This window comes from Pseudophryne corroboree, chromosome 9 (genome assembly GCF_028390025.1).
Source record: "Pseudophryne corroboree isolate aPseCor3 chromosome 9, aPseCor3.hap2, whole genome shotgun sequence".
NCBI lineage: Eukaryota > Metazoa > Chordata > Amphibia > Anura > Myobatrachidae > Pseudophryne > Pseudophryne corroboree.
Window position 1 is genome coordinate 408,406,164 of NC_086452.1, and position 20,320 is coordinate 408,426,483.

The window sequence follows — 20,320 nt, forward strand, 5'->3', positions numbered from 1 at the left end:
AGAGAAAATAAGAATTTACTTACCGATAATTCTATTTCTCGGAGTCCGTAGTGGATGCTGGGCGCCCATCCCAAGTGCGGATTATCTGCATTACTTGTACATAGTTACAAAAATCGGGTTATTATTTGTTGTGAGCCATCTTTTCAGAGGCTCCGCTGTTATCATACTGTTAACTGGGTTCAGATCACAGGTTGTACAGTGTGATTGGTGTGGCTGGTATGAGTCTTACCCGGGATTCATAAATCCTTCCTTATTGTGTACGCTCGTCCGGGCACAGTATCCTAACTGAGGCTTGGAGGAGGGTCATAGGGGGAGGAGCCAGTGCACACCACCTGATCCTAAAGCTTTACTTTTTGTGCCCTGTCTCCTGCGGAGCCGCTATTCCCCATGGTCCTTTCAGGAACCCCAGCATCCACTACGGACTCCGAGAAATAGAATTATCGGTAAGTAAATTCTTATTTTCTCATACGTCCTAGAGGATGCTGGGGATGCTTCAAGAACCATGGGGTATAGACGGGATCAGCAGGAGACATGGGCACACTATAAGACTTTGAATGGGTGTGAACTGGCTCCTCCCTCTATGCCCCTCCTCCAGACTCCAGTTAGAGTCTGTGCCCAGTGAGACTGGATGCACACTGAGGAGCTCTCCAGAGTTTCTCAGAAAAAAGACTTAGTTAGGTTTATTATTTTCAGGGAGACCTGCTGGCAACAGGCTCCCTGCATCGTGGGACTGAGGGCAGAGAAGCAGACCTACTTCTCTGAGTTCAAAGGCTCTGCTTCTAGGCTACTGGACACCATTAGCTCCAGAGGGTTCGATCACTTGGTGCGCCTAGCTGCTTGTTCCCGGAGCCGCGCCGTCACCCCCCTCACAGAGCCAGAAGACAGAAGCCGGGTGAGTAAAGGAAGATCAGAAGACTTCAGTGACGGCAGAAGGCGGCTTTTGAGATGCTGCGCTCCATGCTCCCACATGAGAACGGCACTGCAGGGTGCAGGGCGCAGGGGGGGGGGGGCGCCCTGGGCAACATAGGACCCTCAAATAGCACTTGCAAATGTGTAAACCGTGCCTAGGCACTAATTACGGACCCCCTCCAGTATAAATATGTAATTTAAGCGGGACTGAAGCTCGCCATGAAGGGGGCGTGGCTTAGCCCTCACAGATCTGACAGCGCCATTTTCTCTTCACAGAAGCTGCAGAGAACGCTGAGCCTGGCCTCCCACACTGCTGTACAAGTAACAGGGTGCAAAACGGGGGGGGGGGGGGGCACAAGAGATTTGGTGCTAATTATTTACATATAAAAGCGCTAACAGGTCTGGGCAGTCTTTTACTCGCTTCAGTACCGGGATAGGCGCTGGGTTGTGAGCTGGCAGAACTCCCTCTGTGTCTCTCTTACAGGCTTTGTTGTGGGTCTGTCTCCTATAGCCCCAGTGTGGTTGGGGGTGTCGGTACGTGTGTGTCGACATGTCTGAGGCTGAGTGCTCTTCCCAGGAGGAGGCTGGAGTGGGGACAGAAAAGACTGTGAGAGTGACCGTGTCGGCACCGCAGACGGATGATTGGGTAAATATGTTGAGTGTTTTGAATGCAAATGTGGCTCGGTTGACTAAGAGATTTGATAAATCTGAGTCTAAGAACCAGACATGGAGAAGAGCCATGGAGGATGCATTGTCACAAGCTCAGACCCCTTCAGGGTCACAGAAACGTGCATTTACCCAGATAGCAGATACGGATACCGACACGGACTCTGATTCCAGTGTCGACTATAGTGATGCCAGATTGAATCCTAAACTGGCTAAGAGCATTCAGTACATGATTGTGGCAATAAACAAAGTATTGCATATAACAGAGGACCCTGCTGTTCCTGATACAAGGGTCTGTATGTATAAAGGAAAGAAACCTGAGGTGACGTTTCCTCCCTCTCATGAACTGAACGCTCTTTTTGAAAAGGCTTGGGAAAATCCTGACAAGAAGGTACTGGTTCCCAAAAGAATTCCAGTGGCATATCCGTTTCCTTTTGGAGACAGGGAAAAGTGGGAGTCAACCCCCACGGTAGACAAAGCTTTATCGCGTCTATCCAAAAAGGTGGCGCTTCCGTCTCCTGACATGGCAGCCCTAAAGGATCCTGCGGATCGTAAGCAGGAAAATACACTAAAATCCATTTATGTCACTACGGGTTCACTACTCAGGTCTGCCGTTGCTTCGGCATGGGTGAGTAGCGCTTTTGAAAAGTGGGCAGATTGCTTGTCATCTGAGATAGATACCCTAGACAGGGATAACGTGCTTTTGACTCTGGGTCATATCAGGGACGCTGCAGCATATTTAAAAGAAGCTGTAAGGGATATTGGCCTCTTGGGATCAAGGGCCTATGCCATGGCAGTCTCAGCTAGGAGAGCATTGTGGATTTATCAATGGAATGCTGATGCTGAATCTAAGAAGGCGATGGAGTCGTTACCGTTTAACGATAGTGTCTTGTTTGGTGACGGCCTCACTGACCTGGTATCTACGGCTACCGCGGAAGTCATCATTTTTACCTTATGTTCCTGCACAACAGAAGAAAACGCCCCACTATCAGATGCAGTCCTTTCAGCCCAATAAATACAAAAAAGGACGAGGGTCCTCCTTCCTTGCTGCGAGAGGAAGAGGAAGGGGAAAAAGGTTACAGGCTGTGGCAAGTTCCCAAGAGCAGAAGTCCTCTCCGGCTTCTACCAAATCCACCGCATGATGCTGGGGCTCCTCTGCGGGATTCCGCACTGGTGGGGGCACGTCTCAAACTTTTCAGTCAGGTCTGGGTGCACTCAGACCTGGATCCTTGGATCTTAGAGATAGTAACCCAAGGGTACAGATTAGGGTTTCAAGACGTGCCCCCTCACCGATTTTTCAAATCGGCCTTGCCAGCTTCTCTTCTAGAAAGAGAGGTAGTATGCGCGGCAATACTAAAGCTGTGTCAAAATCAAGTAATTGTCACTGTACCCCTGTCACAACAGAGGGAAGGCTTTTATTCGAGCCTGTTCGTGGTCCCGAAGCCGGATGGCTCAGTCAGACCGATTCTGAACCTAAAATCCCTCAATTTTTTTCTGAAAAAATTCAAATACAAGATGGAATCTCTCCGAGCAATGATCTCCAGTCTGGATGAGGGGGATTTTATGGTGTCGGTCGACATAAAGGATGCCTACTTACACGTTCCCATATATCCTCCACATCAGGCATACCTGGGGTTCGCTGTTCAGGATTGTCATTACCAATTTCAGACGTTGCCGTTTGGTCTGTCCACGGCTCCGAGGATTTTCACCAAGGTTATGGCGGAAATGATGGTTCTCCTGCGCAAGCAGGGAATCGCAGTTATCCCGTACTTGGACGATCTACTTATAAAAGCGAGATCCAAGGAACATTTGCTGAAAAATGTTGCGCTTTCACTGACGATTCTGCAACAACATGGTTGGCTCCTAAACTTGCCAAAATCACAGTTGGTTCTGACGACACGGCTGTCGTTCCTGGGTATGATTCTGAATACAGAATTACAGAGAGTTTTTCTTCCAGTGGAAAAGGCTCTGGAAATACAGAACATGGTAAAACAGATTCTGAAACCAGCAAAAGTGTCAGTTCTTCAATGCACTCGGTTGCTGAGGAAGATAGTGGCGGCCTACGAGGCCATTCCGTATGGCAGGTTCCATGCCAGGGTGTTTCAGTGGGACCTGTTGGACAAGTGGTCCGGGTCTCACCTGGACATGCACCGGAAAATAATCCTATCTTCCAGGACCAGGATCCCCCTTCTGTGGTGGCTGCACAGTTCTCACCTTCTAGAGTGACGCAGGTTCGGGATTCAGGATTGGATCCTGGTGACCACAGATGCAAGCCTCCGAGGCTGGGGAGCAGTCACACAGGGGAGAAATTTTCAGGGAAAATGGTCAAGCCAGGAAGCTTGTCTTCACATAAACATTCTGGAATTAAGAGCCGTTTACAATGGAATTTTACAAGCAGAACATCTGCTTCGCGGTCTGCCCATCTTAATTCAGTCAGACAACATAACAGCAGTGGCGTACATAAACCGCCAGGGCGGAACAAAGACCAGAGCGGCAAAGGCCGAGGCCACGAAAGTTCTTCGCTGGGCGGAAAGACATGCAAGCGCTCTGTCAGCAGTCTTCATTCCGGGAGTGGACAACTGGGAAGCAGGGAGAGTGGGGTCTTCATCAAGAGGTCTTTGCAGAAGTGACAAGTCGTTGGGGAATTCCTCAAATAGACATGATGGCGTCCCGCCTCAACAAGAAACTTCAGAGATATTGTTCCAGGTCAAGGGACCCTCAAGCAATAGCGGTGGACGCCCTAGTGACACCGTGGGTGTTTCCGTCGGTCTATGTGTTCCCTCCACTTCCACTCATTCCAAAGGTGATAAAGATTATACGAAGAACAAGGGTTCAGGCGATACTCATTGTTCCGGATCGGCCAAAAAGGGCCTGGTATCCAGATCTTCAGGAGTTGCTCATAGAAGATCCCTGGCCTCTTCCTCTACGGGAGGACCTGTTACAACAAGGGCCGTGCGTGTATCAAGACTTACCGCGGCTGTGTTTGACGGCATGGCGGTTGAACGCCAAATCCTAGCCCGGAAGGGTATTCCCAGTGAAGTCATTCCCACACTTCTTCAGGCTAGAAAAGAAGTAACGGCAAAGCATTACCACTGTATTTGGAGGAAATATGTGTCTTGGTGTGAATCCAAGACGGCTCCTACGGAAGAATTTCAATTGGGATGTTTGCTCCATTTTTTGCAAGCATGTGTGGATGCGGGCCTGAAGTTAGTCTCCATTAAAGTACACATTTCGGCCTTATCAATCTTCTTGCAGAAAATTCAGACCTTCGTGAAGGGCGTGCTGCATATCCAACCTCCTTTTGTGCCTCCTGTGGCACCGTGGGATCTTAGGGGGTCATTCCGAGTTGTTCGCTCGCTAGCAGATTTTAGCAGCATTGCACACGCTAGGCTGCCGCCGTCTGGGAGTGTATGTTAGCTTAGCAGAATTGCGAACGAAAGATTAGCAGAATTGCAAATAGAAAACTATTAGCAGTTTCTGAGTAGCTCGAAACTTACTCCTACACTGCGATCAGCTCAGGCCGTTTCGTTCCTGGTTTGACGTCACAAACACGCCCTGCGTTCGGCCAGCCACTCCCCCGTTTCTCCAGACACTCCCGCGTTTTATCCTGGCACACCTGCGTTTTTCCACACACTCTCAGAAAACGGCCAGTTTCCGCCCAGAAACACCCACTTCCTGTCAATCACACTCCGATCACTTCAACGATGGAAATTCTTCGGTCGGACGTGAGTAAATCTACTAAGTTTTGTGCTAAAATACTTAGCGCATGTGCACTGCGTACCATGCGCATTTTCCCCTTAATCGGTACGTTGCGAAAATCGGCAACGAGCGAACAACTCGGAATAACCCCCTTAATGTGGTATTGCAGTTCCTACAATCTAATTGGTTTGAACCTTTGCGTAAGGTTGAGTTAAAATTCCTTACTTGGAAAGTAGTCATGTTGTTGGCCTTGGCGTCCGCAAGGCGGGTGTCTGAGTTGGCGGCTTTGTCTCACAAAAGCCCCTATTTAATCTTCCATGCTGATAGAGCGGAGTTGAGAACTCGTCAGCAATTTCTGCCAAAGGTGGTTTCATCATTTCACGTGAACCAGCCTATTGTGGTGCCAGTGGCTACTGACGCTTTGGCGGAATCGAAATCTCTCGATGTGGTCAGAGCTTTGAAAATCTATGTCACCAGAACGGCTCAGATTAGGAAAACAGAGGCTCTGTTTGTCCTGTGGGCTCCCAACAAGATTGGGGCTCCTGCTTCTAAGCAGACTATTGCGCGCTGGATCTGTAATACGATTCAGCAGGCTCATTCTACGGCAGGATTGCCGTTACCGAAATCGGTGAAGGCCCATTCTACCAGAAAGGTGGGCTCGTCCTGGGCAGCTGCCCGGGGGGTCTCGGCATTACAACTTTGCCGAGCTGCTACTTGGTCGGGATCAAACACCTTTGCGAAGTTCTACAAGTTTGATACCGTGGCTGAGGATGACCTCTTGTTTGGTCAGTCGGTGCTGCAGAGTCATCCGCACTCTCCCGCCCGTTCTAGAGCTTTAGTATAAACCCCATGGTACTTGAAGCATCCCCAGCATCCTCTAGGACGTATGAGAAAATAGGATTTTAATACCTACCGGTAAATCCTTTTCTCAAGGTCCGTAGAGGATGCTGGGCGCCCGTCCCAGTGCGGGCTGTATCTGCAGTTATTGGTTATGGTTACACACATGTTGTGTTGAGTTCAGTCAGTCTGTGGCTGATGTTAGTCATGCCGTTGCATGCGTTGTTGTTGAATGCCATGTTGTACGGCGTGTTTGAGGTGTGAGCTGGTATGTATCTCACCTTAGTTTAAAAATTTTCCTCGAAATGTCCGTCTCCCTGGGCACAGTTCCTATAACTGGAGTCTGGAGGAGGGGCATAGAGGGAGGAGCCAGTTTACATCCATTCAAAGTCTTATAGTGTGCCCATGTCTCCTGCGGATCCCGTCTATACCCCATGGTTCTTGAAGCATCCCCAGCATCCTCTACGGACTAAGAGAAAAGGATTTACCGGTAGGTATTAAAATCCTATTATCCACTACCCTTTATGTGAAGTACTTTTTCCTTAAATTTCCCCTGAACCTACCAACCACCATTTTTAGTGTATGTCCTCAAGTTCTAATACTTCTCTTGCTTTGAACAATGTCTCCCTCCTGGACTTTGTGAAAACCCTTGATATATTTGAAAGTGTCTATCATGTCCCCCCTTTCCATTCTCGGCTCTAAACTGTACATATTAAGATCTTTTAGCCTTTCCGGGTAAGTTTTGTGATGTAGGCCATGCACCATATTAGTTGCCCTTCTTTGTGCACTCTCTAATGTATTTATATCCTTCTGAAGATATGGCCTCCAGAACTGAACACAGTATTCTAAATTAGGCCGTACCAATGACCTATACAGTGGCATTATTACTTCTTTCTTTCTTTCTGCTACTGATTCCTCTCCCTATGCAACCAAGCATCTGACTAGCCTTCCTCATTGCTTTGTTACATTGCTTTCCTGCCTTTAAGACACTTGAAATAGTGACTCCTAGATCCCTTTCCTCCTCAGTAGTTTCCAGTATAGTGCCATTAGTACTATATTTAGACTTTGGGTTTTTGAGTCCCAAAGTGCATGAGTTTGCATTTTTTAGCATTAAACTGTAGTTGGTACATTTTTGACCATTTCTTAAGTCTACCTAGATCATCAGTCATTTGTTTTACCCCTCCCGGTGGGTCTACCCTGTTGCATATATTTGTGTCATTTGCAAAAAAGCATACTTTCCCGTCATTACCATTTGCAATGTCACCAACAAAGATATTAAAGTGCTTTGGTCCAAGTACAGATCCCTGGGGTACTCCACTGGTAACATTTCCCTCCATAGAATGCACTCCATTTACTACAACTGTCTGTTTCCTATCCTGCAACCAGGTTCTTGTCCATTTAACTGTTTTATAATCCAGTCCCACGCTTTTGAGTTTATTTAAATGCCAGCCATCGGGATGCCGGTGGTCAGGAGACTGACAGCAGCATTCTGACAGTCGAAATCCCGACAAGGGGCAGTAAGTAGTCTAACCCTCCTTCTATCCTGCCCTAGCCCTAGTCCTCCATTTTAGGTGCCTAACCCTAACTCCCCCCCCCCCTCTCCTCCGCATGCAGCCTGACCCTAACCCCCCCACCCCCTCTCAGGTGGCGCCTAAACCTAACCCCCCCCCCTCCCAGCACAGTAAACCTAACCGTCTAACCCCCCACCCTAACCCTAAGTCCCCAGGGGGTTAACCCCTCCATCCCCGGCTTAGTTCTTACCCGCCCCGCTGTCTCAACGATCAGGATCACGGAGGTCGGGATTTCTGATTTGGTGTGCTGGCCTCTTTTGGGACTCCAGCAGGGACGTGCAGTCAGGGGAGGCAGGGCCTCCCCTGTGATTAATTATTAAAATAATAAAAAGAAGATACTTATGACACATTATGTGTCATAAGTATCTTCTTTATTGAATCCTAATAATTTTCCTGCTTTAAATTACTTTGGGAGGCACTGATAGCAGTGCCTCCCGTGGATAATGGGAACGGGGACAGTGCGGGGGGCGAAGCCTAGCACTGGGCTTTTAAAAGCCCATGAAAAAACATAGGGAAATCGGCACTGTTCCAAGTGCCTCGCTGACAGGACACCACCCCCATGTCAGCGAGGCACCTGTGATTGGACAGCGGATCCAGGGCTGGATCCGCTTGTCCAATCACCCACATGTGGCGGGTCCCGGCGCTGATGATAGCCGGGAGTAGCGGTGGGCCTTCAGTGTGTGCGGCTCTCTCCCTCCCCCCCCGTCCTCCTGCTCCGGCTCCCGCTCACCTCACTACCAGCAGCAGCAGTCCTGCGGAGCGTGCAGCTCTCCCCCGTCCTCCCCCTCTGGCTCCGTCCTCCCGGCTCCCGATCATCTGACAGGCAGCAGCGGTGGCCGTACAGCACGTGCGGCTGTCCTCTTCCGCCGGCTCCAGCAGCAACAGCAGCAGCAGGTTAGTTCGCGTGTCTCTCTTCTCTTCTTCTCTCTCTCTCTCTCTCTCTCTCTCTTTCTCTTTCTCTTTCTCGCTCTCTCTCTCTCTCTCCTCTATCCCCCTCCTGTAGATATGCATACCTCCCAACGTGACCCTATCCAGGAGGGACAGAATGCACTGCTCCTGGACTTCCCTATTCATTTATGATTCCCATCACCTGTGCTCAAACACCTTTCTAATCCATAGACCTGTTCAGCACAGGTGATGGCAATCATAAATTAAGAGAAAAGTCCAGAAGCAGAGCATTGTGTCCCTCCTGGAGAGGGTCATGTTGGGAGGTATGGATATGTCAGTATAATGTTCATTTTTACAGGTCCTCTACCCCTTTGGATTCTACTGGACAAGTGGACGTGACCGGCGTGGAATGTAGGTAAGTAATCTCTCTCATTTTTACAGGTACCCCTATTGGATTCTACTGGACAAGTGGACGTGACCGGCGTGGGATGTAGGTAAGTATGTGTGAGTGTGGAAGTGTGTTTTAATAATTTTGTTGTAGAACTACAGGTACCAGCGAGCCCGTTATTTCCCCGCCTGCTGGTACTTGAGGTTCTCCAAGTACCAGCAAGCGGGGGAGGCTTGCTGGGCCTTGTAGTTCCACAACAAAAAACAATATTCTTTTTTTACACACATGGCTATCAGCCCAGCACCCACCGCCCAGGGGTGTTGGGGACAGCCTCAGTTTTCACCCCTGGCCTTTGGGTGCCTGGAGGGGGGGACCCCTTGATTTAAGGGGTCCCCACTCCAGGGTACCCCGGCCAGAGGTGACTAGTTGGGGGGGTAATGCCACGGCCGCAGGGACCTACATAAAAGTGTCCTCCGGCTGTGGCATTATCTCTCTGGCTAGTGGAGCCCGGTGCTGGTAGTACAAATACGGGGGACCCCTACATCTTTTGTCCCCCGTATTTTTGAAACCAGGACCGGACTAAGAGCCCGGTGCTGGTTGTCTAAATACGGGGAACCCCTGTCCAATTTTCCCCCCAGTATTTAAACAACCAGGACCGGCTCAAAGAGCCCGAAGCTAGATATACTTAGGAGGGGGGACCTCACGCATTTTTTTTTTAACCCATTCAGACCCTTCTCCATTAAGTTAATGGAAGCCCTGGACAACAAAATTGCATTCATGTCCTCCTCCCACTCCCTTCCCAGTCCCAAACACTAATTTTTATTTTTTTCTATAAAAATGTACAATATATCACAAGTATGATGAGCAGGCAGGCAGCGGGCATTGGCGGCATCGGACTGAGATAGAAATTAGTGGCGGAGGGCTGGGTCAGTTGATTGTGGGCGAGTTTGTAAGCCATTGGCGGTGGCAGCGGGTATCGGCTCAGAGGCTGTAGTGGGCATTGGCTAGGGGTCATCGGCAGGATTCGGCGGACATTATGGCTATAGTGCCTCACTAGCCACTGACCTCACCACACGCCACTGGACTCCAGTGTTGGCATTCCGTCATGTGTCGAAATTCCAGCGCTGGTATCCCATGCACCGGGTTCCCGACCGTCCGGAATGTAACCGCATCCCTTATTTACACCCAACTTTTTATCAGTGCCTTTTATTTTTTCTTTGCATACAGTTTACATAAGGGCCCTCATTCCGAGTTGTTCGCTCGGTAAAAATCTTCGCATCGCAGCGATTTTCCGCTTAATGCGCATGCGCAATGTCCGCACTGCGACTGCGCCAAGTAAATTTGCTATGCACTTAGTAATTTTACTCACGGCTTTTTCATCGGTCTGGCGATCGTAATGTGATTGACAGGAAATGGGTGTTACTGGGCGGAAACAGGCCGTTTTATGGGCGTGTGGGAAAAAACGCTACCGTTTCCGGAAAAAACGCAGGAGTGGCCGGAGAAACGGAGGAGTGTCTGGGCGAACGCTGGGAGTGTTTGTGACGTCAAACCAGGAACGACAAGCACTGAACTGATCGCAGATGCCGAGTAAGTCTGAAGCTAATCAGAAACTGCTACGAGGTGTGTAATCGCAATATTGCGAATACTTCGTTCGCAATTTTAGGATGCTAAGATTCACTCCCAGTAGGCGGCGGCTTAGCGTGAGCAACTCTGCTAAAATCGCCTTGCGAGCGAACAACTCGGAATGACCTCCAATGTACGTAGCCTAATGCTTTATTGGCAAATTTGTCTACATAATCCTGCTTTGCTCTTTTCTTAAGGGCGGCTGTGAGGAAAGTCTGACTCTGTACTCAGCCAGAGAGGAGGAACTGGAAAAGATGCACAAAGCCATGTAAGTTCATTGTCACACAGGGCCAAATATAATAGATACCAATGCCGGAATCCCTATAGCCAACAGCCGGAATCCCGGCGCACAGGGGCTATTCTGACTCGTGGGTGTCCACGACACCCATAGAGTGGGAATAAACCGAGTCCGCAGCGTTGCGAGGGCAGCGAGCCTGCAAGGGGACTCTTAGCGCTCACCCCACTGCCGGCATTCTGGCGGGCAGGATGCCGCTGACGGGATCTTGATAGCCAGCATGCCGCCCGCCGGTAAATAGTATGTAACCCGTAATAAGTAGCTGGTTTCTGAAAGTGCCTAGATTTCAGTCAGTTAGAAGTCAGTTTAAAAGCAGAAATGTTCATTAAGACAAAAACAGATTGCTTTTGCCTACGAAAACATTGCCGCTTTAAATCTTACTGTTGACTCGCCCAAGTCCCTGTACTTCCAATAAGGCGCTACTGTACCTACAGTATTACATTTGGCCCATAGTGTTGTATCTGACACTGGCACCCTATAATAGATACACTGCTGCAGACATATGCTGTGAATGCATTGGATGTGTTTGTCATTGCATGTCGCTGTAGCACATACAGTGCAATCTCCGGAGAAGTGTTACACAGTAATATAAAGCGAGAAGACAATATGTGAAGGTTGGGATTTTCAATATGAGCAGCAGCTGAAAAGGAAATTCAAATTTAATGAAAACAAAGAAATATACTAAACAGTTCCAAATTCATAATCATAAAATAGTACAACGATAGACCAAGGAATGACTTAGGGGGGTTTATATAAGTAGCTTTGGAGACGCAGGCAAGGGAACAATTCCGGTCAGTATTATTAAATTGATAATCGTTTAAAAGCAAGTTGTTCTGGTACTAACGGAGTATAACAATCTTTGTTATCCCCCTAATAGTGTACATGCAGAATAGTCAATCAGTCACAGAATGTAATAGATATTGTAGTCACCATGGTGAATCCTCCCTTCTCACACTGGTTTCGTCTAATCTACAAACACTGCGTAGGTCCGTATGGTTAACGGGGAAGAGGCAGAAAGACACCGCAGGACTGTAACAAGGGGCAATAAAGTTTGTTGAAACTTTACTATGTTCTGATGGTTACCTTATTCTCCTTTTCCGTACATCCTTATAGCTTTGAGAGACCCAGTCAGGGACGTGTGGTGAGGTAAATGGCTCAGGAGGCACTGGCTAGCCTCTGAACCAGATTTACACACAATATATGAGCCTAAGGGTGCATATGAGCATTATACACAGATGCAGCAGGATATACATGTGGGTATTATACACAGGTGCAGCAGTAATTACATGTGGACATTATACACAGGTGCAGCAGTATATACATGTGGGCATTATACCCAGATGCAGCAGTATATACATGTGGACATTATACACAGGTGCAGCAGTATATACATGTGGGCATTATACAGGAGGTGCAGCAGTATACACATGTGGGCATTATACACAGGTGCAGCAGTATATACATGTGGACATTATACACAGGTGCAGCAGTATATACATGTAGGCATTATACCCAGGTGCAGCAGTATATACATGTGGACATTATACACAGGTGCAGCAGTATATACATGTGGGCATTATACACAGGTGCAGCAGTATATACATGTGGACATTATACACAGGTGCAGCAGTATATACATGTGGGCATTATACGCAGGTGCAGCAGTATATACATGTGGGCAATATACGCAGGTGCAGCAGTATATACATGTGGGCATTATACACAGGTGCAGCAGTATATACATGTGGGTATTATACACAGGTGCAGCAGTATATACATGTTGGCATTATACACAGGTGCAGCAGTATATACATGTGTGTATTATACACAGGTGCAGCAGTATATACATGTGGGTATTATACGCAGGTGTAGCAGTATATACATGTGGGCAGTATATACATGTGGACATTATACGCAGGTGCAGCAGTATATACATGTGGGTATTATACACAGGTGCAGCAGTATATACATGTGGCTACTATACACAGGTGCGCAGTATATACATGTGGGTATTATACACAGGTGCAGCAGTATATACATGTGGGTATTATACACAGGTGCAGCAGTATATACATGTGGGCATTATACACAGGTGCAGCAGTATATACATGTGGGCATTATGCACAGGTGCAGCAGTATATACATGTGGGCATTATACACAAGTGCAGCAGTATATACATGTGGGTATTATACACAGGTGCAGCAGAATATACATGTGGGTATTATACACAGGTGCAGCAGTATATACATGTGGGTATTATACACAGGTGCAGCAGTATATGTGTGTATCATACACAGGTGCAGCAGTATATACATGTGGGCATTATACACAGGTGCAGCAGTATATACTGCTGGAAATTTGGTAAGTGTTGATCAGAGTTGTGTGGAAAAGATAGACACGGGAGGCACTGCCTCATCTGCCATATACTTTTTACTCCAGAGTTTGGACTATAAAAATTATTAGAATAATACAAAGAAGATATTTCTAACTTATTCTTTGTATTTTTCATAAAATCAAGTCAATACTCTGGCTTATATGTTAGTATGACAGGAGAGGCTCTGCCTTCCCCACCGCACATCACTGCAACCAGTAATACAAATGCTGATAACAATATACAGAACCTAGGTAACTGCGGAGTTAGTTCTTTTTTTTTTTTTTTTTTTTTAGTAGTTATATAATCCTCAGATTGTATTTTTTATCTTGTGGTTCTAGAAACATTCCTATGAGAAATGAAAAGAATAATTAAGTAATCCCTATATACCACTATATGTATTTTGCTTAGAATTGCAGATAAGCATAAACTCTATGAGGAGATGAAGATTCACAACGGACAGCAACTCGCTGAGCCATACATCCAAGCATCAGAGGCAGCACATAGGAGAAACCAGGGAATTCTAGAAGTAAGTGACATGAAAAGTCCAGACCTGCAGATTTAGTTATTGCTTCACATTTACAGCAGCCTCACAGAGATGTATTGTTTCCCAGAAGTCTGTCCTCCAGGAAGGGAGTGGCTTACTTGCAGGGCCGTCTTAACAGCACTGTAGGACCTGGGCAAAGCAATGCACTGGGGCCACTACACACCCATTCATGGGAAACAATGAAAAAATTGTAACATGCCCGTCCTGCGGCCCTGCGCATGCTTCTCCACATGCTTCAGCCATCCACCAATCAGCATGCTAACAGCCATTCACTGTCTGGCTGCAGGGTGGGAGGAATATAGAGAATGCTGCACTCTGATTGCTGGATGGCTCCAGTAATCCACCAGTCAGCATGCTGAGAGCCATTCACTGTGTGGCTGGAGGCTGGGAGGAATGTAGAGAATGCTGCACTCTGATTGCTGGATGGCTCCAGTAATCCACCAGTCAGCATGCTGAGAGCTATTCACTGTCTGGCTGGAGGCTGGGAGGAATGTAGAGAATGCTGCACTCTGATTGCTGGATGGCTCCAGTAATCCACCAATCAGCATGCTGAGAGCCATTCACTGTGGCTGCAGGCTGGGAGGAATGTAGAGAATGCTGCCTCGCTGCTAGGATTGTGTGACCACCATTCGCCCCTGCTCGGAGGTCCCTATAGTTGTGGGGCCCTGGGCAGCTGCCCAGTGTGTCTATTCATGATGGGCCTTCCTTTTTTCATACTGGGTCTGACTCACAGTTGGAGGCATCTGCACCCACTTTTCTGTCTGGCCGTGGCAGCTTGCTTAGTGCTTAATAATTTATGCCCCAGGCTGGGTGTAAAAGATCCAGTTAAAACAGACGTCCGGACATCAGCTTACATGACCCTGACATCGCCCACCAGACAGCAGAGTACCTTGCGATCGCATGTTCGTCACCAAGTTTCACAGAAAGTGTGGTCTGTAACTGAATGGATCAATCTCCATCAGTGTGCGCATACCTGATCCAGCGCACACGCAAAAGCTGATTTCCTTCTTTGGCGCAGGAAATCCGAGAGATCCCTGCGCATTGCGACTTAGAATCAGCCCCATTATCTCTAGGAAATACCTAAATGCTTTCTCATTTGTTTCAGCAAAATTGCTTCCGTATTGCGTTACCAGCGTATAAACGCCCAGTGGCCATAGCACTGACATAAAGCTTTGCCATGTAAATGACATTGCCCAGCAATCCACCCCCCTGACCACGAATGGATTCCTCTCATTGTGTCAGTGAGATTTTACGCTCTGTGTATGGCACACTGTTATATCTGTAGATGTTTGTGTCTTATTGTGATAGAACACGGAGATACAACAGCAGTGTGTCTGTGGAAGGGGACTTAGCATGTGGGTTTTGCTCACTGACAAGATGCATTGCTAGAATTTGGTTTCTGCCAAGGGGTATATTGATTGCTGATCTGGAGCCAGCAAGATACAGTGTTTGCTTCCAAGCAGTGTTGTTGCTCGGTGCTGATCTACATGAATTTTCTACTTGGACAGCCATCGTATGTCCCAGACTAAAGATAGGCTCACATAGCAAGCCAGTTGTTTCCTTGCCAATTATCTCTTCATCGGTCACGTTGGTCTCGCAATTCGACAAAAACGAGACAATCAAATTTAGGGTGATGCGACCTTTCATTGAATGCCTACACTATGTGACGATCATTTATTATCCACTGCTACACCACGTGTTTGTACACAAAGGCACACACATACACACCACTTTAAATGTGCAGAGAAATTTAGAGTGTGGAGAGGTGTGTGTCTTAGCTCAGCTCTGTATTGCATTCTGAAAATAACATTGCCCAGTATTTGTGCACTTCGTGCAAAGGCAGCCAGTCTTCTCACTGTCAAAAAGAACGTATATGGGGCCTAATTCAGACCCGATCGCTCCTCTGCGAATTTGCAGAGATTTGCGATCGGATAGTCGCCTCCCAGACAGAGTGAAAACCCGGCACGTGCAAGTTTGCATACGCCGTGTGCGGAAATCTATGTGAACGCCGGTCAGCTGCAAATCCATTCGTAACTCACTCACCATCGAATGATTTTTCCAGTCCGTGCACAGCCCAGGCCCTACCTCTACAGTGCGATACAAACAGGCTGATCGGGGCCGGAGCTGACGTCACACACTCTCCCGGAAAAAGCTTGGGAACGCCTGCGTTTTTACTGACACTCCCAGAAAAAGCCAGTTACCACCCACAAACGTCTGCTTCCTGTCAATCAACTTGCGCACGCCTAGCGATCAAAAAAGTCTCTGGCTTTGTTCGCAGTTTGGCATTGAGCATGCGCACTACGATCCGTACGCATGCGCAGTCTATCGATAATCAACCACCTTGCGAATTAGGCCCATGCACCCCCCCTGCATTGCAATATGCGTTGTCCAAGTGCAAACTGCATCCTTCACTGGATTTTCTCCTAACTCTAAATATCAACCTATGTTGGCAGTCAGATAAAAGTACATTGAACAATAAGCTCAATTCATGTTTTCTGCCTGTTCCAATATGGTTTAATGCCGTTCACACAGTTTGTGCTGAATAAGTATATTTTAAGGCACATTTAGAAAAATGATACACGCAACTTTTTTAAACTGTACTATACAGGAGTGTCTGCTTATCGTTACCGCACCCCACCCCACCCCCAGACTTTAATGATTGCACAGGAGTTTACTTTGTAGAGTCAGAAGAGAGTGCTGTCATCCAGTCCCGATGACAGTGGGACCTACAGCTGAAGTACAGGAGGGGGGCAGCGAAACATAGTGTACTTGACAGTGTGCTGCCTCTCTAACTCCACAGGCAACATGCAGCCAAGACTACAGAGTGCTCTAGGCTGCGGCACTCCATCTGTAGGTGCCCCCTTATCACCCCTGCTGGGGATTTACACCATAGTTTTTGAATTAACCCCCAAAAAATAAACAGAATTTTTTTTCTCAAAATGTGTAATTCAGACCTAAATGCAGTCAGGATCAGGGAAATCCAACACGTTAGTAATCCTTGAATCGCCAATTACATTATCAGGATCGGTAAGTCAGGGTTTTTTAACATGAAGTTTTTTCCTGATTTCCTTCTGGATCGCTGATCATCGATTTTCGTCGATAAGTGTTCTTGGGATGTAGGAATCACCCGCCTGATATATGGCCTGCTTAGGTTGACATTTCCAAGATATGTTACAATTACAGTCAGTAACAATTTCATTTATATGTACAAGTAACTTGGGTGTACACCATTCATTTCTCCCTAATTACAATTTTTATGGCTTTTCCATTTGAGTGCAGATACCACATGTTGGTTTGGATTGTAAACATAGAAACATAGAATTTGACGGCAGATAAGAACCACTTGGCCCATCTAGTCTGCCCCTTTTTTATTTTATCCTTTAGGCAATCTCAACCCTTTTTTAACCTTAATTCTTTGTAAGGATATTCATATGCCTGTCCCAAGCATGTTTAAATTGCCCTACAGTCTTAGCCTCTACCACCTCTGATGGGAGGCTATTCCACTTATCCACTACCCTTTCTGTGAAGTAATTTTTCCTTAAATTTCCCCTGAACCTCCCCCCCTCCAGTCTCAATGTATGCCCTCGAGTTCTAATACTTCTTTTCCTTTGAAGAATGTTTCCCTCCTGAACTTTGTTAAGACCCTTGATATATTTGAAAGTTTCTATCATGTCCCCCCTTTCCCTTCTCTCCTCCAAACTATACATGTTAAGATCTTTTAGCCTTTCCGGGTAAGTTTTGTGATGTAGGCCATGCACCATTTTAGTTGCCCTTCTTTGTACACTCTCTAATGTATTTATATCCTTCTGGAGATAGGGTCTCCAGAACTGGACACAGTATTCCAGATGGGGCCGTACCTAGCTGTGTGCTTATAACTCTCCCTCATATATACATAGATAGAAAAATAATATTATACAATTAAAGAATCCATTTAAGAAGTTGACTAACAACTAGAATTTATTAAAAAAAAAGAAAAGAAAAAACAGTTGGTGCTGTTCAGTTGGGGTGTGTACACACGGTGAGATTTTTTCTTACGATTTTGACTATATAGTCAAAATCGTAAGGGATGTTAGTGCAGATCCCAATGCGATGCCGATGCGAGATCCCGCACGGTCGGTATCGCAAGCCTATATAGACTGCGCAGGCAAGTAAATTTTCACTATCTCGTAGAAAAGATAGTCAAAATTGACACTTAGCCAAAATCGGACAAAGCCAGTATCGCAAGCACAGTCATCTATACTTGCAATACCGACCTAGTCCCTATCGCACAGTGAGAATCGGGGTTGTCCCGAATCTCACCGTGTGTATGCACCTTAACACAGTTGTACATATCATGAATGCAACTGTTTAGTTTAGTCCACTGAGTCCCAATGGCCATAACCGCATCTCTCTCTCTCTCTGTAGGGGAGATGTACTAAGCCTTGGAGACTGATAAAGAACCAGCCAATCAGCTTCTAACTGCCATGTTACAGACTGTGTTTGAAAAATAACAGGCACTGATTGGTTGGTCTCCACATTAATACTCTCCGAGGCTTACTATATCTACCCAGTGGCATACAGATGGAGTCACGCTCATCCAGCCTTCTCTGCTGTGCCATGGTGCACCAAGGTTTATTAGCATAAGCCTTTCATCTATTGTTCTCAGCTGCAATACAATACAGAGAGAACAATACAACAGGGGATTAAGTCCGACAGCCCTGGCTCAGTTAATCCTATTAAAGGGATAGATGAGCAGGGCTCCATCTGTATCTACATAATAGGTGCAAGGTGTGTGATGCACACAGGCCCCTGGGTCCAGAGGGGCCCACACTGCACACCCTGCACCCATTTCTTGAACACTTTCTCCTCCGGTCTCGCACGTCTGCAGCAGCGCTGCACAAATCACCAAGAAAATGGCACCCATTTTCCCAGCATTTCGTGTATGCACAGTAAGAAAATCACTGGGAAAATGGCCGCTAAGCAATTTCCCTGGACACCTGCGCATTCGCAATAGACTCTGGCACAGTGCTAGGGTTTCCTAGTGACCCTAAGGCTGACAGAGTCGCTGCGCTGCCAGCTAGAGAGGAAGGGGCCGGACGGAAACTGTACACTGACCCCCTCCTGTCTTAAGACACCCCTACAACTGCCCCTGTCTCTCGTACTGCTCGGTCTGTTTAAAATAGACCAGGTGGGCGATGACTCCCCTTCCCCATGCGTTCGCCCCCGGTGTGTCTGAAACAATGGGTAAGAGGAGAGTGGACTACAATCTGAGAGATATTATCCTGTATATTAGAGAGGAATTATGAAAGATCTGAAACTGCTAATATTGAGTTCAGAAACAGAAAATGTTGTAACCAAATGGTATTTTCTACGTCTCCTTCTCTTACAGGATTTGCAAATAGCTGAGAAAACTCTAAGACGAAGATCACATGTCAGCCCTGACCGTGCTGTGGTTGAGCTGGAGGTCGGTATTCATGGCAGGCAGGACTTCCGGAATACACACAATTACTAAACTCCAAATTCTTATCTAGATAGTGCAGGTTCCTGATCACCGGGATGCTGGCCGTCGATATACCGATAACGGCATCCCGGCCATTTGTGTGGCGAGCGCTCACCCCCCTGCCGACATACGGATGGCCGGGATCCCGGCGTCTGTATGCTGACCGCCAGGATCCTGGCCACCGATGAAACAAACCCAACCCGTCAGGACGGGTTCAGTAGGATTTACTGGTGGCCGGGATGTCGGCATTCAATATACCGACAACGGTATGCCGGCAGCAGGGCGAGCGCAAAGAGTCCCCTTAAGGGCTTGCTGTGCTCGCCACGCTACGGGCTTGGTATCTTGCTGCGCTCGCCACAGGTTTTATTCCCGCTTTATGGGTGTCGCGGACACCCACGAGTGGGAATAGTCCTGTTTGGCCGGTATTCCGGCTGCCGGCATTGCCAGCTGTCAGGATTTCGGCGTCGGTATCCTGAACTCCGGGATCCCGACAGTCGGCAATTTAAACGTATACCTTGTAGATGTTGTAACACATGAAACTTCACAGACTTGTTTTAGCATGTATAGTGCCATAAAGAGGTTAATGGCTCCTGTGCTGGGCCAGGATTAGGGTGTGCCCGGGCACCCCTAGAACATCCCGTGCAAACCCCTGTGAATTGAGTGGGGCCAGGCGCCTCCATCCTCAGATCTATGCAATATTTTACTCTTTGTCAACTCTAATTCAATTGAAAACTGCATTCAGTAGATTTTACTGTTATGCCTGATTGCCAGTGATCTTCATGACTAGGGGTATATTCAATTGCAGTCGAAAACTGCCGTCTGTCGAAAAGACCGCAGTTTTCGACTTTTTAAGGTCGAAACGTGATTCGACCTATTCAATGCTTTTCGACAAGTCGAGGCATTCGACTTTTTGAAAAGCACGTGGATCGGCGGAATAGCTGCCGGTCCACGTGTTAATGTTGAAAACGGGGCCAAATCCGACAGGTTTTGGCCCCCTTTTCGACCATCTCAGTCCGGGTGGAAGCTGCCGTGAGGTCGGGCGGCTG

General features: G+C 47.4%; 1 protein-coding gene across 1 annotated transcript in view; it reads left to right on the forward strand.

Moving 5' to 3' along the window:
* CEP15 (centrosomal protein 15) overlaps nt 1–20,320 on the forward strand; it is a 36,174-nt gene that overhangs the window by 8,086 nt on the left and 7,768 nt on the right. Inside the window, exons 2-4 of the mRNA XM_063938833.1 lie at nt 10,779–10,849; nt 13,660–13,777; nt 19,164–19,238. Coding sequence (XP_063794903.1) covers nt 10,779–10,849; nt 13,660–13,777; nt 19,164–19,238 — 264 coding nt within the window. The remainder of the gene's footprint in view (nt 1–10,778; nt 10,850–13,659; nt 13,778–19,163; nt 19,239–20,320) is intronic.